The sequence below is a fragment of the Mustela lutreola genome, chromosome 8 (genome assembly GCF_030435805.1).
Source record: "Mustela lutreola isolate mMusLut2 chromosome 8, mMusLut2.pri, whole genome shotgun sequence".
Taxonomy (NCBI): Eukaryota; Metazoa; Chordata; class Mammalia; order Carnivora; family Mustelidae; genus Mustela; species Mustela lutreola.
The window spans coordinates 96,634,000-96,658,942 of record NC_081297.1 but is presented as its reverse complement, the minus strand read 5'-3'; the positions used below and the strand labels follow the sequence as shown (position 1 = coordinate 96,658,942).

At 36.0% G+C, this 24,943-nt stretch overlaps 1 protein-coding gene across 1 annotated transcript in view; it reads right to left on the bottom strand.

Annotated features, from left to right (window-relative positions):
* Positions 1-10,528: 10,528 nt before the first annotated feature.
* The window catches only part of LOC131839806 (C-type lectin domain family 2 member F-like), a 42,949-nt gene continuing 28,534 nt past the window's right edge, over positions 10,529-24,943 (bottom strand). The window contains exons 4-7 of the mRNA XM_059187520.1: positions 18,450-18,557; positions 17,715-17,866; positions 13,251-13,357; positions 10,529-10,655 (exon numbers count right to left, since the gene is read on the bottom strand). Coding sequence (XP_059043503.1) covers positions 10,529-10,655; positions 13,251-13,357; positions 17,715-17,866; positions 18,450-18,557 — 494 coding nt within the window. The remainder of the gene's footprint in view (positions 10,656-13,250; positions 13,358-17,714; positions 17,867-18,449; positions 18,558-24,943) is intronic.

The window sequence follows — 24,943 nt, the reverse complement described above, 5'->3', positions numbered from 1 at the left end:
ACCTCATCTCTTGTGGAGTTTTTTGTTTTCTTTTGGCATTGTTTGTTCCTTTGTTTCACTGAAGCCATCCTAATCAGTATGAGGTAATATATTACTGCATTTGAGTTTCATTTCTCCAAAGATTAGTGATGTTGAGTATCTTTTCATATCCCTGTTGAGCATTTGGATATATTTTCTTCAGAAATGTTGTGCAAATTCTCTGTCCATTTTTAAAATCAGATTACTTTCTATGTGCTTGTTGAGTTGTTGGAAATCTCCATATATTCTGGATACAAATCTTTACCAGATATATGACCTGCCAACTTCTTCATTCTGTAAGGTTTTTTCATTCTGTTGGTGGTATCTTTTGATGCAAGAATTTCTCAGGTTCAATGTAATCCAATTAATTTGTGTTAACTCTTCTTGTCTATGTTTTGGTGTCATGTACAAGAAATCATTGCAGAATCCAATGCCATGAAAATTTTCTAATGTTTTTTCCTAAGATTTTGATAATGGCATGTCTTACATGTAGTGCTCTGATCTTTTTTAAGTTCATTTTGTATATGGTAGAAGGTAAGGGTCAAATATCTTTTTTTCTCTTTACTTTTTTTTTTTTTTTTTTTTGCATGTGAATAACCCAGTTTTATAGCACAACTTGACGAAGAAACTGTCCTTTTCTCTATCAAATGGTCCTGGCATCTTGTTAAAAATCACTTGATCGTATACGCAAAGGTTTGTTTCTGGGCCCTCTATTCTATTCCACTGGCCTGTATGTCTGTTTTTATGGCAGTACCATCCTACCGACAGAACCAAACTTAAAATCAATGGACCTATGATGGGTCAACTTATGATTTTTTACTTTATGGTGGTGAAAAAATGATATGCATTCAATAGAAACCATACTCTGAGTTTTGAATTTTGACTTTTTCCCAGGCTAACAATATATTCTGCTGCACTCTCATAATGCCAGGCAGTGGCAGGGAGGCACACCTCCCAGAGAGTCATGTGATCACAAAGGTAAACAACCAATGCACTTACAACTATACAGTACCCATAAAACCGCTCTGTTCTTACTTTTCACTTTCAATTCAATATTTAATAAATTACATGACATACTTTATTATAATAGAGGCTCGGTCTTCGATGATTTTGCCTAACTACAGGCTACTGTAAGTATTCTAAGCATGTGTGAGGTGGGCTACTCTAAGTGTTGATTTCAGTCAGTTAGATGTATTAAATACATTTTCAGCTTACAATATTTTCAAATTCCCATGAGTTTATTGGACATAACCATCATAAATTTAGGAACGACCGTATTTTGAGAATTGCAACATCGATAGAGGTTTTCAAATAAGGAAGGTAAGGCCTTCAACTGTGTTGTTCTTTTTGAAGATTGTTTTGACTACAGATATTCCTTTGAGATTCTATTTGTTATCATGGAGAACGTTCTATGTTAAGTTGAGAAAAGTGTGTATTCTCTTGTTGTCAGAGTATTCTCTATCTATCTGTGAGGTATAATTGGTCTAAAGTGTTGTTCAGGATCTCTACTTTTTTCCTGACCTTCTGTCTGATTTCTCTGTAAGTCAGATCTAGTGATGATAAACTCCCTTAGCTTTTGTTTGCATAGGAAAGTATGTCTCTCTCTCACTTCTGAAGAATATATTAGCCAGATAGATTGTACTTGTTTGGCATTTTCTCTGTCATCATGCTGAAAGGTATCTTCTCATTCCTTTCTTGCCTGTAAAATTTTTGCTGAAAAATCCACCCATAGCATAATAGGGGGTCTTTTTGTGTTACAAAGGAACGTACAACAAAAACAAAAGCCATCTACAGGTCAAGGCAATGCCTATCAAAATTCCAACAGCATTATTCACAGAAATAAAGAAGGCAATTCTAAAATTTACATGAAACCACAAAACCTTAAATTACACAAAGCAATCAAGAATGAGAACAAAATTAAAGGCATCCCAATTCCTGATTTTAAACTATACTCCAAAGCTATAGTAATCAAAACAGCATAGTACTGGCATAGTAATTAACAAATGGAGCAGAACACAGAGCCTAAAAATAAACCCATCTATACATGGACAAATAATATTGACTAAGCCAAGAAGAGTCACTGGAAAAACGATAGTGTCTTCAACAAATGGAGTGGGGAAAACATTTGCAGCCTAGTGAAATTGGACCTTATCTTAACCTAGTCACAAAAATTAGCTCAAAATATATTAAAGACATAAATGTAAAACCTAAAACCATTAAAACTCTGCTTGGCAACATTATTTTTTTTTAGAAGTATCATTTAGAAATGACACCAAAACGACAAGAAACAAAGGCATAAAAAACTATACTGAAATTATAATTCCTATTACTTGTGAATATGACCTTATTTGGAAATAAGGTCTTCACAGATGTAATCAAATTAAAATGAGGTCCTTAGGAAGAGGCCTAAGAGTCTTCTTACAAAGAGATGGATATTTTAACAGGGACACAGAAGAAGAATGCCATGTGATAACAGAAGCAAAGATTGGAGCGATACAGAGAGGAATGAGGAAACAAATAATTGCCCACAACCAACAGAAACTGGTAAGAGACAAGGAAGAAGGACGGCACATATTACAATGGGCACTGGGTGTTATACATAAATAATGAATCATGGAACACTACATCAAAGACTAAGGGAGCACTGTATACTGACTAACATAATAAGTAAATAAATAAATATCAAACAAATAAAATATCTCAAATGGAACTTGGTCCTAACAACTTCACTTTAAATTGCTAGCCTCCGCAACTATGAAAAAAAAAATATATATATATATGTATATTATTCAAAGACACCCAGGTTATGGTACTTGTCATGGCAGCAGAAGGAATAAATATACCACCCACACAACCAGCACCCAGATTATTACACCCATTATTATCAACCAACACCTGAGAATTGTCCCTTGGACCGTGTTTCTTTCCAAGAATAACTCTGCACCATAGCAAATAGTATTCATTCTCTATTATTGTTCCTTTTAGGAATAAAGCCACACAGCAGGAATTTCTGTCCTAATTTCTAATCACAGAGATTAGTGGTGTTGAACCTCATAAATAGGGGAATTTCATAGGATAAACTATTTTGTGTCTGGTTTCTTTGCTCAAAATTGTGTTTGGGATATCAATTTACAAAGACACAGACAGATAGTTTAAATTAAAGAAATACCGGAAAGAGTTGCTGGCCTCACAAGTAATAGGAAAATATACATTTAAAATGATACAAAATAACCCCTATTATATTGGTGAAGTTTTTATTGGCAAAATCAAACATATTGATGACACATGGTGATAAAGAAGTGAGGAAGAAGGAACCCTTGAATACTGCTGTGTGGAGATGATAGGTTTACAACTTCTACTGAAATATTACATGCCTATTAAAATTTAATGTACACATCATTTGATGCAGAGATTTCACTGCTAGAGATTTACCATATATATAAATATATGCTAAATATACTTCTATATATATTGTCATGTATATCTGATATATATATCATACATTGATATATATATATGTATATATATATACACATATATATATGTGTATATATATATATCAATGTGATACTGTTTTAAGTACTATTCATTCTAGCATTTTTCTACAACTGTAAAACTCTGGGACACACCTAAATATCCATTGGAAATAAAACTTGTAGATAAGGAAGGAGGAGTCAAGATGGCAGAGAAGTAACAGGCTGAGACTATATCAGGTAGCAGGAGATCAGCTAGATAGCTCATCTAAACATTGCAAACACCAACAAATCCAATTGAGGATCGAATAAACAATTCTAGAAACAGAAAATCTAACACTTTCTAAAAGGTAAGACTGGCAGAGAAGTGAATCCAAAGTGACGGGAAGTTATACCGCAGGGGGAAGGTCTGGCTCCCGGCAAGCGGAGATGCAATGGAGCACTGCCATTGGAATTTTAAAAGTCTGTTTCACTGAGGGACATCGCTCCAGAGGCTAAACCAAACCAGGGTGAAGCCTACACGGGGTCAATGTGGCCCCAACTCCTGCAGGGTCACACAAAGATCGGGGGTGTCTGAGTGTCACAGAGCATCCAGGTATTAGAGAGGCCAGGGAGACGGGAGAGATTGGGCGCTATTCTCTGAGGGCGCACTGAGGAGTGGGCCCCAAGCTCTCGGCTCCTTCCAGCCGGAGACTGGGAGGTTGCCATTTTCATTCCCATCCTGTGTAACTCTACGGAAAGCATTCAGGGAACAAAAGCTCCCAAAAGCGAACACGAGCGGATTACTCAGCCAGCACCTGGTAAGGGTGGTGCAATTCTGCTTGGGGCAAAGACACCTGAGTATCACTACAACAGGCACCACCCTCAGAAATCAAAAGAAATCGAAACAGCACCAAGTTCCCTACCAAGGAGTGCAGGTTCAACACCAAGGAGAGCAGGTAATTCCAAAGGAGGAGAAAGCAAAGCATGGAACTCATGGCTTTCTTCCAATGATTCTTTAGTCTTTCAGTTAATTTAATTTTTTTTCAATTTTTTTATTCTTCTGCTAAATTATTTTTAACTTTTACCCTTTTCTTTTTTAACATTTTACTAGTTTACCTAATATATATATATTTTTTTCTTTTTTATATTTTTTCTTTATTTGTTTTCTTTTTCTATTTGTTTCTTTTTTTTCTGAACCTCTTTTTATCCTCTTTCATCCCCCCACCATGGTTTGGTGTCTGTTCTGATTTGGATAAAGCATATTCTCCTGTGGTCTTTGCCACCTTTTTAGTATATTACTTGATCCTTCATATACTCTTATCTGGACAAAATGACAAGGTGGAAAAATTCACCACCAAAAAAAGAACAAGAGACAGTACCAAATGCTAGGGACCTAATCAATACAGACATTGGTAATATGTCAGATCTAGAGTTCAGAATGATGATTCTCAAGGTTCTATCAGGACTCGAAAAAGGCATGGAAGATATTAGAGAAATCCTCTCGGGAGATATAAAAGCCCTTTCTGGAGAAATAAAAGAACTAAAATCTAACCAAGTTGTAATCAAAAAAGCTATTAATGAGGTACAATAAAAAAATGGAGGGTCTCACTGCTAGGATAAATGAGGCAGAAGAAGGAATTAGTGATACAGAAGACCAAATGACAGAGAATAAAGAAGCTGAGCAAAGGAGAGACAAACAGTTACTGGACCACGAGGGGAGAATGGAGAGAAAAGTGACACCATGAGACAAAACAACATTAGAATAATTAGGATTCCAGAAGAAAAAGAGAGAGGGGAGCAGAAGATATATTGGAGAGAATTATTGGAGAGAATTTCCCTAATATGGCAAAGGGAACAAGCATCTAAAGCCAGGAGGTGCAGAGAACCCCTCTCAAAATCAATAAGAATAGGTCCACACCCCATCACCTAATAGTAAAATTTACAAGTCTTAGTGACAAAGAGAAAATCCTGAAAGCAGCCCCGGAAAAGAAGTCTGTAACATACAATGGTAAAAATATTAGATTGGCAGCAGACTTATCCACAGAGACCTGGCAGGCCAGAAAGATCTGGCATGATATATTCAGAGCACTAAACAAGAAAAACTAGCAACCAAGAATACTATATCCAGCTACGCTATCATTGAAAATAGAAGGAGAGATAAAAAGCTTCCAGGACAAACAAAAACTGAAAGAATTCACAAACACCAAAGCAGCCCTATGGGAAATATTGAAAGGGGTCCTCTAAGCAAAGAGAGAGCCTAAAAGAAGTAGATCAAAAAGGAACAGAGACAATATACAGTAACAGTCACCTTATAGGAAATACAATGGACCTAAATTCATATCTCTCAATAGTTACACTGAATTTAATGGGCTAAATGCCCCAATCAAAAGACACAAGGTATCAGAATAGATTAAAAAAAAATAAAAACATCTATATGTTGCCTACAAGAAACTCATTTTAGACCCAAAGACACCTCAAGATTTCAAGTGAAGGGGTAGAAAACAATTTACCATGCTAATGGACAGCAGAAGAATGCAGGGGTGGCAATCCAATTAGATTTTAAGCCAAAGAATATAATAATAAGAGATGAGTAAAGACACTATATCATACTCAAAGGGTCTGTCCAACAAGAAGATTTAACAATTTTAAATATCTATGCCCCTAAGTGGGAGCAGCCAAATATATAAACCAATTAATAGCAAAATCAAAGAAACACAACAACAATAATACAATAATAGTAAGGGATTTTAACACCCCCCTAACTGAAATGGACAGATCATCCAAGCAAAAGATCAACAAGGAAATAAAGGCCTTAAATGACACACTGGACCAGATGGACATCACAGATATATTCAGAACATTCCATCCCAAGGCAACAGAATATACATTATTCTCTAGTGCACATGGAACATTCTCCAGAATAGATCACATCCTGGGTCCTAAAACAGGTCTCAACCGGTATCAAAAGATAAGGATCATTCCCTGCTTATTTTCAGACCACAATGCTCTAAAGCTAGAAATCAATCAAAAGAGGAAATTTGGAAAGTACTCCAATACATGGAGACTAAACAGCATCCTTCTAATGAATGGGTCAACAAGGAAATTAAAGAAGAATTGAAAAATTTCATGGAAACAAATGATAATGAAAACACAACAGTTCACAATCTGTGGGACACAGCAAAGGCAGTCCTGAGAGAAAAATATATAGCGGTATAAGCCTTTCTCAAGAAACAAGAAACGTCTCAAGTACACAACTTAACCATACAACTAAAGAAGCTGGAGAAAGAACAAGAAAGAAACCCTAAACCCAAGGGGAGAAGAGAAATCATAAAGAGCAGAGCAGAAATCAATGAAATAGAAACCAAAAAAACAATAGAACAAATCAACAAAACTAGGAACTGGTTCTTTGAAAGAATTAATAAGATTGATAAACTCCTGGCCAGACTTATCAAAAAGAAAAGAGAAAGGACCCAAATAAATAAAATCATGAATGAAAGAGTAGAGATCACAACTAACACCAAAGAAATACAATTATAAGAACATACTATGAGCAACTCTATACAAACAAATTTGACAATCTGAAAGAAATGAATGCATTCCTAGAGATATATAAACTACCACAACTGAACCAGGAAGATATAGAAAACCTGAACAGACCCATAACCAGTAAGTAGATTGAAACAGCCATCAAAAATCTCCAAACAAACAAAAGCCCAGGGGCAGAGGGCTTCCCGGGGGAATTCTACCAAACATATAATGAAGAACTTATTCCTATTTTCCTGAAACTGTTCCAAAAAATAGAAATGGAAGGAAAACTTCCAAGCTCATTTTATGAGGCCAGCATCACCTTGATCCCAAAACCAGACAAGGATCCCATCAAACAAGTGAACAGACCAATATCCCTGGTGAACACAGATGCGAAAATTCTCACCAAAATACTAGCCAATAGGAGTCAATAGTACATTAAAAGGATTACTCACCACAACCAAGTGGGATGTATCCCAGAGCTGCAAGGTTGGTTCAATATCAGCAAATCAATCAATGTGATACAACACATTAATAAAAGAAAGAATAGGAACCATATGATATTCTCAACAGATGCTGAAAAAGCATTTGACAAAGTACAGCATCTCCTCCTGATCAAAACTTTTCAAAGTGTAGGAATAGAGGGCACATACCACAATATTATCAAAGCCATCTATGAAAAAACCCACCACAAATATCATTCTCAATGGAGAAAAACTGAAAGCTTTTCCGCTAAGGTCAGGAACATGGCAGAGATGTCCATTATCACCGCTGCTATCCAACATAGTACTAGAAGTCCTCGCCTCACCAATCAGACAACAAAAGGAAATTAAAGGCATCCAAATTGGCAAAGAAGACCTCAAACTATCACTCTTTGCAGATCATATGATACTATAGGTGGAAAACCCAAAAGACTCCACTCCAAAACTGCTAGAACTTGTACAGGAATTCAGGAGAGTGTCAGGATATAAAATCAATGCACAGAAATCAGTTGCATTTCTCTACACCAACAACAAGACAGAAGAAAGAGAAATTAAGGAGTCAGTCCCATTTACAATTGCACCCAAAACTATAAGAAACCTAGGAATAAACCTACCAAAGAGGCAAAGAATCTATACTCAGAAAACTATAAAGTACTCATGAAAGAAATTGAGGAAGACACAAAGAAATGGAAAAAGGTTCCATGCTCCTGGATTGGAAGAACAAATATTGTGAAAATGTCTATTCTACCTAAAGCAATCTACACATTTCATGCAATCCCTATCAAAACCCCATCTATTTTTTTCAAAGAAATGGAACAAATAATCCTAAAATTTATATGGAACCAGAAAAGACCTCGACTAGCCAAAGGAATATTGAAAAAGAAAGCCAAAGTTGGTGGCACCACAATTCCAGACTTTAAACTCTATGACAAAGCTGTCATCATCAAGACAGCATGATCCTGGCACAAACAGACACATAGACCAATGGAAAAGAATTGAGAGCCCAGGAACAGACCATGGTCAACTAATCTTCGATAAAGCAGGAAGGAATGTCCAATGGAAAAAAAACAGCCTCTTCAACAAATGGTGTTGGAAAAATTGGACAGCCACATGCAGAAAAATGAAATTGGACTATTTCCTTACACCACACATGAAAATAGACTCAAAATAGATGAAGGACCTCAATGTGAGAAAGGAATCCATCAAAATCCTTGAGGAGAACACAGGCAGCAACCACTTCGACTTCAGATGCAGCAACATATTTCTAGGAACAATGCCATCGGCAAGACAAGCAAAGGCAAAAATGAACTGCTGGGACTTCATCAAGATCAAAACTTTTGCACAGCAAAGGAAACAGTTAACAAAATCAAAAGACAACTGATAGAATGGGAAAAGATATTTGCAAACGACATATCAGATAAAGGGCTAGTATCCAAAATCTTCAAAGAACTTATTAAACTCAACACCCAAGAATCAATAATCCAATCAAGAAATGAGCAGAAGACATGAACAGACATTTCTGCAAAGAAGACATCCAGATGGCCAACAGACACATGAAACAGTGCTCCACATCACTCAGCATCAGGGAAATAAAAATCAAAACCACAATGAGATATCACCTCACACTAGTCAAATGGCTAAAATTAGCAAGTCAAAAATGAAAGATGCTGGAGAAAATGCGGAGAAAGGGAACCCTCCTACACTGTTGGTGGGAATGCAAGCTGGTGCAGCCACTCTGGAAAACAGCATGGAGGTTCCTCAAAATGTTGAAAATAGAACTACTCTATGACCCAGCAATTGCACTACTGGGTATTTGCCCTAAAGATACAAATATAATGATCCGAAGGGGCACATGCACCCGAATGTTTATAACAGCAATATCTACAATAGCCAAACTATGGAAAGAACCTAGATGCCCATCAACAGATGAATGGATAAAGAAGAGGTGGTATATATACACAATGGAATACTATGCAGCCATCAAAAGAAATGAAATCTTGCCATTTGCGACGACATGGATGGAACTAGAGGGTATCATGCTTAGGGAAATAAGTCAAGAAGAGAAAGACAACTATCATATGATCTCCCTGATATTAGGAAGTGAAGATGCAACATGGGGGGGGGGGTTAAGGGAGTAAGAGAAGAATAAATGAAACAAGATGGGATTGGGAGGGAGAAAAAACATAAGTGACTCTTAATCTCACAAAACAAACTGAGGGTTGCTGGGGGGAGGGTGGTTGGGAGACAGGGGTGGGTTTATGGACATTGGGGAGGGTATGTGCTATGGTGAGTGCTGTGAAGTGTATAAACCTGGCGATTCACAGACCTGTACATCTGGGGATAAAAATACATTATATGTTTATTAAAAAAATAAAAAATAAAAATAAATGCTTGAAAACCTAAAAAAAAAAAACTTGCAGAAAAATTTTAGGTACATCTGGTTAGTGTAACATTTGCAGCTGCTTACAAACACTGATGAAGCTCCTATGTAATGAAATGGAACAAACTGCATGACATATTTTTAAACAAAAATGTAAAGAGGCAATGCTATTCTCTGTAGTTATATAACATTTTGTTTAGCAGATAGCATGCATATGGCTGTACTTCCCTAGAATATTTACAGAATACTATCTATTACATGTTTGCCTATAAGAAGGGAACTAGGAGAATAGGAACAAGATAGGTTAAGTGAATTTATTCATCATTATCTGTCTCTTATTTTTTGAACAATGTGAATATTAATTACCTACTTGTATCAGGATCTTTTAATTATTTTTGAATATAAAATCTTACACTCAATCAAAATGAATTTGTTTCACATTCTCTGATGGATTCATTCTTCAAATTTCTAAACAATAAACTTGTTTTTTGGATGTATAATTTTCCTATTTATAAGTCTTAGTGTTTTAACCTTGCCGAGGAATGTTTCAAAGATCATTACCCTTTATAAGTCATGCAGATTAAACTAATTTGAGAGAATACCGTAAGTTTTTTCCCTAATAGCTGATAAAGAAAGAAAATACTAAAATATTGATGACAGTAATTCTTTTAATAACAAGGGCCAGTGAACAGCTTTTCACAAATGTAACGAAAGGGTTTTTGACAATCAGCGGTAGAAAGAGTTGATGGCTTGAGGTGTCCACATTTTACATCTTCTTTACTCTGCTGGAAATGCCTGCATCAGAGAATATATTTATTTTAGCAAGTCATTTGTCAGGCAAATGTATCACAAATTTACAACAGAGGTGCAATGATTTCAGTAGACATACAAATCGTGTGACAGACATATAGCTATAAGATTATGAAGTGTAATTGTATCTAAAACTAATGGAAATGTCAGTGGACAGCTGGAGATAGGGGAGAAGTAGAAAAACTAGTATAGACTGGGATGTATACGTAAGTTAGAAATAGACACTTGAAAAATTCTTCTTCTAAAACTCCTGAAACTTCTGGAAAGTGACCAAATATAATAAATTCATTATGTGACATGCTGTAACTATATATAAAAATATTCCAGTTTCCTATTATTCAGGTTAATGTGCACAAACTATGCATTTAAAACACTAGCCTCACTTTAATCATACAGGGTGTTTCTATGCATTTAAAACAGAGTGCACTTTTCCCCACTCACCTTACCGTTTACCACACCAAACAAAATGCTCAAAGGTTGTGAAATTGGGGCTATAAGAATAAAATACCTGGATTTTAAATTTGGTGATTCAGCTACAGCATACAGAAAAAATAATGTTACTTAGTTTTCATTTCCCTTCAAATGTCCATGAATGTAACTGACAAGAAGTAACAATTTCAAGTAGTAAAATTTATCAGTGAGAACTCACCAACATTTTAAATTCCGCTATTACTTCAGTAGTACTTCTTTTACAAGGATTTCATCACCCTACCTGTCCCTTCATGGTTTTACTTTTGTATCTCGAAGCACTTTTCTCAATGATATTTTCTGGTTATCCTTATCTCCCAGTTATCTTATCATTATCTTAAACACTCGGGTGTCCAAGGACCTTAGATTTCCTGAGAATCACTTCCACCCACTTATTTATTTCATTGTGCACTGCTGTGTACAACATCTGCATTCCCTGCATCAACCTCTCGTGTGATCTTCATGATCATGTACCACAATGCGTGTGACACCTGCAGACATAGCTAAATGTTGAAGAGAGTCATTCAAATTGTATCTAACACTGAATTCCAATTATGCTCTAGTAACATTAATAGCAGCATCACGCTTACAACTTCTGGACCAAAAACCCTGAAGCCATCCCTGATTTGTCTCTCTTTCACACATCTTTGAAAGAAGTGTGGAATCTGGCCACGTTACACCAGCGTCAACCCTGCCAACCATCATTAAGTCACAACATCTCAGCGGGATGACAGCAACAGACTCTTCAGCAGCCTTCCGCATCCTCCTTTAGCCTCTCTGCTCCCTCCCCCAAAAGAACGCACACCAAGTAATCTCAACAGAGTGTCCAGAGGCACCCTAGAACAAGAAGCCTGTTTTTGTCCCTCCTCTGCTCAAAACCCTCTAATAGCTTCTCATGCCTTCATGAAAAAATCCAAGTTCTTACACTTTTCTGATGTCCTACACACTCCCACTGTCATTAAGTCTCTAACCTACATCTCCCCCTACCTCTTGTTCACCTTGTTCTATCATTGCAGGCCCTCTTGCTATTTCCTCAAGCACGTTAAATACACTCCTACCTAAGGGTCTTTACACCAGCTGTGTCTACTATTAGGGAGCCGTCCCATCAGGTAATGCAGATGGCTGGTTCATTCAAGGTACTGTACAAACATGTCTCCAGGAGGTTGTCTCTGACCATTACATTTAAAATAGTGAAATCTCTTTCTCTTACCGTCATACACAAAAGACAACACTACCATATAGCAAAAAAATAAGAGACTTCACAACATTCCATAGCATTTATCTAATGTGACACATCATTTACTCAGCCTTTTTGTATTGTCCTCATTCATCCCACTAACACTATCATGCCTGCATTAGACTGTAATATCCATAAGGGGAGGATACTGTGGCCTGTTTTCTTCATCACTGTAGTTTCAATACCTAGAGCAGTGCCTGACATATTACAGACAATCAATAAACATGTTAAATAACCCAATGTCTCTCATACTGTCCCCCATGTTACTTAGATTTAGTAAGATCATTTGCTTCCTTTTCTAAACTAGTTTCCTGGACATCAATCAACAAATGTACGGGATTTATCAATGAGACAGGATTGCCAGAAATTATGCAGACTTCTGTGAAATAATAGCATGAAAGACACTAAGGGACCACATTAGAGATGCAAGATTACCAAGTCACTTAATGGAAAAAGCTCTTTTCTTTTTAGTTCTTGAATGACACCAACTAAATAGGTACAAGTTGCAATCACAGAGAGACCTGGGTTTAGATACAACTTTTCTTTCCTCATTATACTTTTACCATTTCCTGCACCCAAACTAGTGAACATGCTAGTATCACAGAACATACAAGAGAACGATACAAAAGCAAAATGTCTCTTTACCATGTTTGGAAGGACATGTTCCTCCATTGAGGAACATGGGAATAAATAATGCTCTTTTGGTCTATTGGAGGCCTGAGATTTGCATTTGGTTGCCTAGCTGAGAAGTGAGATCACATGGAATTCAAGATTTTCCCTACGTCCCCAAGGATCCTCTCCTCTTCTTGACCTATAATCCACCAGGCAGTTCCTGAGCAAGAGAGGAAATGGGAAACAGTGACATGAAAACTTACACCGTCTGAGATAGGGGTGTGCCATCCAGCCACTTCCAGGGATGCTTATCTCTTACTTTATATAATCCAATCCAGTAATTGTATCTTATTTTTGATTGAATGAAGTTCTGTGGGGAAGGAGAATTAGGTATTATTCATAACATCACTGAAAATACATCACCCACAGAGGACTTGTAAAATACCGGGCACATTTATCTTCCAATGCCACTCTGATAAATGAAGAAGGCAGACTAATTTCTCCATGTGCACAGAAGAAATGGATACTGAAAGGATTTAATGAACAAATCACTCAACTCTTTATGACTGAATGAAAGATACCCAGAAAGGGACATGATGGACTTAAAAAATTTCACATGTGATAAAGTAAATAGGTAAATAGGATTGCACTAAACCTAGAACTTCTCTCTACCTTAAAGAATGTGAAAATACAAGCTTCAAAACTGGAGACATCTGCAGTAACTTAAAGTACAAACACATATTTCTATCAAGCAATATCAAAATAAAATTATCCAATAAGAAAAAAATGGACAAAACATAAGAACACATTTCAAATAAATATATCATATAACCAATAAATAGGAAAGAGCCAAGCTCAATATAGATCAGGAGATATTTTACAACTTTTTAATTGGCAGAAAGTAAAAATAACAATATCAAGTTTGTGGGATAGTAGAGATCAAAGATATCTTTAAAACGGATGTTAAAATCATATTAAAAATGATCTGGAATTGTCATATAAAATTGAACTTGTCATGGAGGACATAGGTAGATGGAGAGGAGAAGGGAGTTGAGGGAAATTGGAAGGGGAGGTGAACCATGAGAGACTATGGACTCTGAAAAACAACCTGAGGGTTTTGAAGGGGCTAGGGGTGGGAGGTGGGGAGAGCCAGGTGGTGGGTATTATGGAGGGCATGTATTGCATGAAGCACTGGGTGTGGTGCAAAAACAATGAATTCTGTTACACTGAAAAGAAATTTTTAGATAATTGAACTTGTACAAATCCTACTAACCGATGATTCCACTCATAGGATGATTTATCAAAAAAAAAAAAAAAAAGAGAGAGAAGACACATGGGAGACATGTCTAAGAATGTTAAGAATGTTTCATGAAGGACTATTCATAACAACAAGAGCTGGAAACAACCCAAATTCCTATCATCTAGAGAATGGATGAAGCATATGCACACTGTAGAATCATACACAGCAGTGAAAATGATGAAACGATACCTATGACAGTTGAAACAGTTTATGCCATTCATTTGCTATGTATGCTCTAACAAAAAACACAAAAAGCCTTCCTATAGTATTTTCCATAACTGAAGTGGGAATCATAATCTTAGTTTTGAAAATATTCTGCACTGAGTAATGAATGCAGTATCAAAAATATCTTTAACATCATTATTCCAATTGGCATATTTAATTCACTTCAAATTTTCCCTTATGGAATAAATGAAACATGGTGGGATAGGGAGGGAGACAAACCATAAGACACTTAATTTCACAAAACAAACTGAGGGTTGGCATGGGGAGGTGAATTGGGAGGTGGTTGGTTTATGGACATTGGGGAAGGTATGTACTATGGTGAGTGCTGTGAAGTGTATAAACCTGGCGATTCACACACCTGTACCCCTGGGGCTAATAATAAATTACATGTAAATAAAAAATTAAAAAATTATTTAAAAGAGGGGGAAAAAGTTCCCTTATGGATGCAAATGTAAAGCAACAAATTAATGTTCTTTCCTAAAAGCAATGTATTTATTGCCTCTTGGTCTCTCTCTCTCTCTCACTCTCTCTCTCTCTCATATCCTATTCCTGTCTCTCTCCCACTCTTTCTTTCTCTCCTCCCTCTCTCTCTCTCTCTCTCTCTCCCACACACACACACACACACACACACACACAGAGACTTCAATATTCTTTTCACTATAATTAAATTGTATAAGAAAAAATCTCAATAGTTTCCCTTTTAGACTAGGGAAGATAGATGAGTATTATATAAAATATAATATACTTTCTCATTTCTAGGTCTCTGAAGAAACACTAAAAGTAAATGTTCATTGATTCTTTCACTCACATATTTTTGTTAGATTTACAGGTATAACTACTTGTATAAAAGCCAATCTCATTTTTCTGCATCAATGGATTTAAGGCACGGCTTTCATTATACTTCTAGACTTTGGAAAATAGCAAAAGACTAAAATCCAAAACCATTACTGTCAGAGCAATGCTGCTCTGCAGCAAGGTCTGTCTCTGGTTTCTACAGTGCATCAGTATTCCAGGGTAGGTCCCGACACCAAGGGATCAGATTATAAACTATGCAACAGAGCTTTGCTCTAACCCACGACAAAAGTCACAAGGAATTTCAAGGGCTCTAGAATAGTGCACGGAGATACAGGGGCAACAAGTAGAAGAAGTTTCACTGAAACTTTGAAGCCTAGAAACTTCAATGGTAGGACTAAAACTGAAGAACACTGAATTGGAAATTAAGGATTACAGGGAGAGTAAGATTACAAATAAAGTAAATTTCTGAGAGAAGAAAACATTCATTTCAAAACAGACTGATAACCTTGAGGTTGAAATGAATCAAGGTATTAAAAAGATGTAGCTGCATTTTTAAAATTTGACTCCTTAATATGATTTCTTAGTTCATCTGTTTCTTATAGGTAAAAGTGATTTCTTCATATTTTTTTAAAAATTTATTTATTTATTTGACAGACAGATCACGAGTAGGCAGAGAGGCAGGCAGAGACAGAGAAAGGGAAACAGGCTCCCCACTGAGCAGAGAGCCCGATGCTGGGCTCGATCCTAGGACCCCGAGAACATGTCCTGAGCCGAAGGCAGAGGCTTGAACCCACGGAGCCACCCAGGCGCCCCAATATTTTTATTTTAATAAGAATTTTAGAAACAAGAAAACACACGGCTTTTTTTTTTATTTAATCATTATACTATTACTATCATCATCATCATCATCATCATCATCATCATCATCATTTTTTTTTTTTTTTTTTTTAGGTAAGCTCTACACCCAACATGGCGCTTGAACTCACAACTCTTGAGATCAAGAGTCACATGCCCCACTGACTGAGCCAGCCAGGCACCCCTGAGTGATGTTGCTGTTTTTCAAACACAGAGCTTTTCACTTATCCTTCACAAGATACTATCAGAAGTAACATTGCTAAGACTAAACAGTGTAACTAGAATTTGGTGCCTAAATGGAATTATTAGAAGGAAATCCACAGAATCCATTCAATTGACTTTATAGTCCTAAACTTTATAAGGAATGGCAAATTTGATCTAGATTGTCTCTTCTAGAAAAAAGATGTTTCCTCTGGCATTCTGGATTAAAAGTAAAATAAGTCAAGCAGAGAGAGTCAATTATCATATGGTTTCAATTACTTGTAGAGCATCAGGAATAACACGGAGGACATTGGGAGATGGAGAGGAGAAGTGAGTTGGGGGAAATCGGAAGGGCAGACAAACCATGAGAGACTGTGGACTCTGAGAAACAAACAGGGCTTTTTTTTTTTTTTTTTTTTTGTCGGCGGGGGGGGGGGGAGGTGAGCCTGGTGGTGGGTATTATTTTTTTTTACATTTTTTTAATTTAGTTTTTATAAACATATAATATATGTTTATCCCCAGGAGTACAGGTCTGTGAATTGCCAGGTTTACACACTTCACAGCACTCACCATGGCACATATCCTCCCCAAAGGTGGTGGGTATTATTGAGGGCACATATTGCGTGAGTACTGGGGGTGGTGCATAAATGATGAGTTCTGGAACACTGACAAGAAATTAAATTAAATTAAATTAAATTAAAAGTTCATTTTTAAAGAATCATTCCAGTATATTCAGTCTATTTTTCATCCTTTTTCTCATGGCCACTCATGAACGCGAGAGACTCATCATCCTTTACAAGTGTGACTCCTTCCAAATACTGAACAAGAAGGAGGAACAGAACTCAGATCATGAGAATTATCACTTTACATTGCTCATACCATTAAAGGTAGTTTTCTTTTGCCCTGTAGTAGCCCTGAGAAGGTAAAAACTAACTCTCTAATGCACATTACAATGTTGAAGATGCAACACTTACAATAAAAAGACTAACAGTGAAATGACTCTCTTGTTCATTTTTTAAAACAAAGGATCTTGGGTGCATAGGTGGCTTCGTTGGTTAAGTACCTGACCCTTGATCTCATCTCGGGTCTTGATCTCAGGGTCATGAGTTAAAGCCTCATGTGGGCTCCAGGCTGGGCTGGAGCCTACTTAAAAAAATAAGTAAATAAAACAGGGGTTCTTCTAGGTCCATGTTACACCTTCATCTCCTCTTTAGAGAAATCTACACTGATTAACAAGTGCTTCAAAACAAAGTGGCCAAATAATATGCGAGGAAAGTCAAAACAATGATCCTAACTCAAGACATAGGACTTTTCATAAAGCATTTAATCAAGTTTAATAAAGCAGACATACCTGCTCTGCTTTATTATCAATCTTCATGAGACTAGAATTCATATCTTCACATGACTTCTTACTCTCGTCCCAACTTTTCTCTTCTTCTGAAAAATAGTAACAGCTTTTTCCACAGCAGAGCCAATTTCCTTGAAATAACTCATAGTCTTCATCTTGAAAACAAAAGCCACCATGATCTTCAACCACAAGACCTCTTAGAGACCTGCACTTTACACATATTTCTGGCTTACTTCAGGCTGAATGACCAAAAAAATAGGTGGTTTTCCCATTTCCCAAAAGTCTAATGCTGGTAATAGCTCTTTGGCCAAACTGTGGGTCCTGGGACTGTCTCTGACAGACCTCAGACCATTTTTAGAATTGCACTGAGAAATTTTGCCTTCACGGGACAAATAAGCTGCAGCCATGTGGAGCAGATATCCTGACAAGACAAAATCCATAAAGTGAATACACAGAGATGATGTTAATTCCAAGATATCTGTACTGGGGAAAATTCTTCCTTAAGCATTAGTTACTCAAATAATCAAATCACATGACTTTGTGAAAGTCAAGAGTTAAATTATTTATAATAAAGAAAATGGATTTGATTTCAAAAAACAAAGAAAAGAAGAAATCAAAGGGTGATCAAAATTAAAGGACCTGTCAAAGCACAACATAAAGTTTTTAAATTCTGTATTGAAATGGGACAGACTGGATAATGCCATTAAAAATTGTAAATCATACATATTCAGTACATACCTATAATAGGTGGTAAAATTAAGTCATCTTCAACCTCTCCTAAGGAAGCATCTTTTTCCTTTGTGCCATTCTTATTCTGCATCGTGTGTGCAGGACATTTCTGAAAAACTTCAATCCATATTATAAAATTATGATTGTGAATGCCTTTCATAGATCACATTATTATACTTGCTGCTTGCTCTAATTCTAAATGGCATAGTGAATGTTGTTGACTAATACAACCAGAGAAAATGGTAGTTTAAAATAGTTGGAAGTATCAAAAATGAAACAGATCTCTTAAATAAAATTTTAACTTGCTATCAATTATATAAAACTTATAAAACACAAAATATAAAACGTACAAACATATATATTGGAAAATATAAATTTGAAATAAAACATTAACCAGTTTCTATGTCATCTGCTCTTCAAATAAAGATTTCAACATTGGTGAGATTTTGTATTTAGTACTTTTTTAGCAACTGACTCTCTACTAGAATAAGCTTGTAATTGATTCATTGAATTTACCTAGACCAAGAACTTAGTTACTTCCAGTATGCAAAAGGAAAGTTAAACAACTCTGCAGAAATAACAATATCTTCCCAAAAGTCACAAATAAAAAAAATATATAAAAGCATAAAATATACTTCTCTGTAAGTGTGTGAATATTAAAGGAAAAATCCTTTAAAGTTTGTTACACAACTGAGAATCTTAATTTCCAATTCTGCTACTACCAATCATCAGTGAGAATGAGTGACTCATCATGTTAAGCTTTATTTTTTTAAAAGATTTTATTTATTTATTTCACAGAGACAGAGAGAGACAACAAGAAAGGGAACACAAGCAGGGGGAGTAAGAGGGGGAGAAGCAGGCCTCCTGCAGTGCAGGGAGCCCAGTATGGGACCCAGTCCCAGGATGCTAGGATCATGACCTGAGTCTAAGACAGACATATTAACAACTGAGCCACCCAGGTGAACCTCATGTTCAGTTTTAGAAGCTAATACCAAACAGAGTTGTATCAGTTTCTAGTCCCTTTACAATGTATGAGATCATGTAGATGCACATACTTTCAAAACTTTGTAAAGTTTTTGCTTTGCCATAATTAAAAAAATAATTTTCTGTGTTCATTCTCTCTGCTTCCTAATGTGTGAAGTATAAGCCATTGCAATCAGGCTTTGATGATACCCACCATTCAACTGAATCTACTCTAGCAAATTGTCTTCAGTGACCTCTCTCTTGCCAAATATAGTAAGCATACTGTTGGCCATTATTTTACTTGATCTTCTGATACCAGTCGGAACCCATGACTTTCTTTACCCTCCTTCCATATGATGCCATAATGTTTTGGATTCCCTCCTACTTCTTTAACCAAAGCATCACTGTTTTTCACCATTTACCCACCTTCCACCTATTCTAAATGTTAATTTTCCTAAGAATCAACCTCCTCACCCTTTTCCTTCTAGAAAATCTATTCTCTCTAGTTTCATAAGGTAAAGCATGGTCTAGCTTCTGCTTTCCTCTATTATGTTTACCAATACTTGTTACATTAATTGATGAAAGCCCAATTTATATCTCTAATCTAGGTATCTCTCTTGTTCTCCAGACTTTTAATCCTACCATATGCATGCTGATGGTCTGCGAGGACTATCAAATGCTCACTCTAAGAGACTCAAACCAATCTAATTCTTTCTGGTCCTCTCCACTGATATGCCACAACACCTTACTCCTCACCATTATTCACACACACACACACACACACACACACACACACACACACATACACACCATAACTTAATGTTTTCTGTAACATTTAGCACAATATATTTGCCAAAGTATATTGCCTAACGTCAAATAGTATCACTAATTCATTTCTCTTCCTCACACATACCGTAACAATTCTACATAGTAAATATTTCTCACAAATGGTCCCAATGCCTCATCACTTCTTTTAAGACACTAATTCAATCATTCTAACTAACCTTAATTCCTGAAATATCCTCCTGTCTGGATAATAAATTCAGGGAAAAGATATTAAAAGGAGGTATTGTATAGATATTGTACAAATTGACATGCAATATGGGCTACTGGGTGTTTCAGTAGGTTAAACTTCTCCCTTCATTCAGTTCAGGTCATAATTCTAGGATCCTGGGATCAAGCCCTGTAACGGGTGCTCCAAGCTCAGCCAGAAGCCTGATTCTCCCTCTCCCTCTGCCCGCTACTGTCTTTTAAAAAAAGGAACTGATATGAAATATATAAGTGATATAGAAAATAGATTAACCTTACAGTCTTCTGTGATTTAAGCAGTATTACAGTATGATAAGGAATGTAATATTCAAGTAAAGGTTTTTCTAATTCTTTGATTATATAAAAAACCTCCTTCTACACAAAATGTAAGGATGAATATATATGTAAGCTTCACTATACATTTCAGCCAAATTTTGTGCTATTACAACTATTATGTACTCTCTTTTGTGTAGCATAAAAACTAAGTGACAGCCAAATAATAAAATCATCATCATCAATATTATCATCAACACAATTATTAACATCTGTATAGGACTTTATGATTTACACGGGCTCTGCAGAAACCCAGTAGTTATAACATCATTTATCACTCTGGCTCATCGCTCTCATAAGAACTGTGTATGTCTGATACTCACATATAGATCGTAAGCCTGTGATTGCCAGCAGGAGGATAACACACATAACTCCCAGGGATAATGCAACAATATAACATGGAAATCCTATACAAATCAGAAAGCAAAATATACAGTAAGCATTGAGCATAACAAAACCCCCAGAATTAGAAGGAAATGGAAATTCATTCTGGAACTAAAATGAATGTACCTATTCACTGTGATAATAAAACTCATTGAATATGATTTTTAAATATGTCCATTGATATATAAAGAGCCAGACATAAAATATCAAATAAGTATAGACATGATTATTATTATTGCACTTTTTCTTATTTGACATCATAATGTTTTCACAAAACAAAATAAACTGAAAAACCTTTACCTCTCTTTTTATCACCTGGTCCTCTTTTGCCCTTCTGTTTCCTTGAATTGGGTACTTTAGGGTCTGCATATGTCACTCTCTCCTCGCTCATTTTTGAGGGCAGTCAAGGAACACAGCTCAAATCCTATGCAATGTTTCATGAGGCATGAAAATAACGTGATCTATCATGAAGGAACAGGGACAGCTAAAAGAATGATGAGCATGATCATCTGAAATAAGCAAGTCAAAGTAAATATTTATCTGGGAACATTAGAAAGAAAATTATTTTTATCATTGCTCTTTGTAAGGCCTTACAACAGTGATGCTACACAATTAAATAAAGGTCCATTATGTTTATGGACATGTTATGCTAAGCTTTCACTGTTTTCATAAATATTGAATTAACTGCCACAATTTTAAAATGTACATTATATTCCACACTCACCTAAAAGTCTAGATTTATAACATCTTTGGAAAAATTATGTTGATCACATAGTGCCTGTTTTATGCTCCAATGGGTAATACACTGACACCAAAAAGAGTAACTCCCTCTTTAGTAAGGACACCCATGTCCCAATTTGACAGACTCTGTACCTGCCACCTTACTTATGTCAGACCCCACTCATTCATTCACAGGAACTTCATACTCACTGGGTCATGACTCCATTTCCAACTGTGAAGAAAATGTGGAAATCATGGGATTCAAGGAAAGGGAGTTTAGGAAGTGATATTAAATGAGGGAGGCGTAACATGTCATTCTAACAACTATGCTGCACAGGCGTGCTTTCATTTCTGTTGGGAAATGAAGAAAACTGAGTCTCCGAGACATGTAGTATATACAAATATAAATTGAGTTCAAGCATGCATATTACATAGAGAGAGCTTGTGTATGTTTAAATAAATAAATGATCCTTCACCCAACTTAACTTGTGTAAACAATACCTTTCAAAAAGTACTTAATAAACTCTCTCCCTTAAAATATAAATAAATACATAGTGATTAAAGAGGAGAAAACATTTGGTAAATGGAGAAAAAAGCAGTTAACTGTTTTTCCTAAATAGATTTGATTCTTGGGTTTCCAAAATTTGATTCTTGGGTTAATATTTTACCATTTAATTACTCTATAATATCAGGAAACTTTATTTGAACAATCATCTATACTGATACAATGTATAAACACATTGCCATTTGTTTTCCAATGAATATTCTCTCTACCAAAGTGCCAAATCATAAAGTAAACCTTGTCTCAATGTCATGTTTTCTTAGCTAACAGTTTCTGTTTAATAGTATTTTAATTGAATATCTGTATAACAAAATAAAAAGAAAATAAATAAATGAATATAAAACTGGCTATATTGTAATAGAAAAATAATAATATTCTCAAAATAAAAATTTTTTCTTTTATTACACTTAACTGAAAGGTGAGAGAATTTAAGCTTTGGATAATGCATTGCTAACTAGTTAGGTAGCACCTATAGAGATAAGAGGGGAAGAAACACAGATTTATATTGTCTAAAAGAGAATTAAATATTCCTTGAAATATCTAAAGGTTAAAAAATCATATTCTGCTTAGGAAATATTCTGACCCACTCTCATTCTGATCCATTCATGTCTTCACTTGTAGAATAAAGTTAACATTAGTTATGAATTAATGCAGATCCCAAAGTCAATTATTTTATGCAACATTTCAAACCGCCACCCAAATTCACACATAGCTTTCCTGTAGCAGATTCTACTTTATCCCTCTTTGCTCCACAATGGGTCAGCACAGGCATGAGGCACACAAGCTCTCTGGCTGCAATACCTGCTTCTGAGACTTGGGATCTCACCACCCGGACAATAGCTTGATCAGGAACACAGCTGCGATGTCCTGGCTCTGGGGCCTTTCACCTCTGCTTTGATCTAGGAGGTACCTGCTGATGTGTTGCACGGACTCTCAGAGAGACCATGTCAGAGGAAAGAGAGCCAATGATCACAGGACATTAGATATCCCCCCACCCTGCCGCCCAAGTTTCCACTGGTGTCAGCATTAACTCCTGCACTTAACTCTCTGTCAGACAAGAGTCATAGAAGATTCAAATGCTAAATCTTATACACATTTTGGGGATCACTTTAAATTTGGGATTTAGCAGGTAACATGAAGATTAAAAAAAAAAAAGACCTCAAAATCTCATAAGATTAGGAAATGCTTAACAATAAAATTTAAAAATTGTAAAAATAAAAAAGAAATATCCATATTCAACCTGACATGATTCATACATTTTCTTTTCATAGAATGAAAGTGAGTTCCCAGGTGTTACATCTATATAGTAAAAATAGAGAATGCCAAAATGGGGGGTACACATTTTACCCCCTATATTTTTAACAAACATCCAAAGGGTAGTCAGATTGCTTAAAATATTACAATAAATCTAAATACCTAAAAATTGAGATATAAACAATTTGAAAAACATCATATTTCTAATTCTGGTGTTATCATCAAATTGCTGGAAGTAACAACCTCTTTAATAAAATTAAGACAGAAACACAGAGACACAAAATTTTGAATAGTTTTCACAGTAGCCTTTTAAAAGCATCAACATCAAATTCATTTGTTCTATAACTTCTATCAGAGCATGTTTAAAAATATATGATGAGTTTAACTCATTGAGCAGCTCTAAGCCCTATGTAATCCTAGAACACAGTGTTAGCCAGGAACAAAAGTAGTTTTGCTTTGTTTTTCATATCAACCACATTAATCTATGTACCTCAAGGCTCCCAACGTTCTGCTGCTTTAAAATTCTTCTTAGAAATATGTAGTTATAAGAACTGGAATCCACTTCTATGCCAGCTACACCAAGTGAAGTATTTTCATTTCAAAACACTCTCCCATGGTTTGAGCTTCCTTTTCCATCACTTCCAAACACGAATGTCTTATCCTCTTTTAAATAATGATAGTAGCACTTGTAAGAGTCTTTATTTCTTTTTCTTGTAAGTTTGCCTTTTTCGCATACACTTTCTTTGCTAAGATCTAACTAATACTTTTCAGGAAGTAGGTTTCTGACATGAAGAAAGAAAGCAGTCTGCAAATTCTCCATGCAACAGGGCTTTCTCTTAAAGGCAAACATGGCCTTTAGGCATGCCTGTGAACTGAGATCTTGCTGGTCCTGGTGTAAAGACTCCACGTGGCAGCTGCACATCTCGGTCTATGCCTTGTGTCAAATCCCCAGTTCTAAAATATGTCATTTAGCAGAAATATATTTGGTTACTCTTTTTATTTTACTAAATGTTATACACCTTACTGGTAAAGGATGGTTAAACCATCAGACTGACTGTGAATGTGTGTTTTAGAGGGTGAACAGTATGACTTCTAAACTCTCAGTGCAGTGCTGACTTCTGGGGTGTGGGGCATGAAGACCTGACTGTAGTTTACACTTGTCTGCTTCTGAAGCAGCAGCTGAGTGAAGTGACTGACTTTGGAAGTCCAGCCTCTTCAGCAGCATCCAGAATACCTCCCATGCACACGAGTGTGCTGG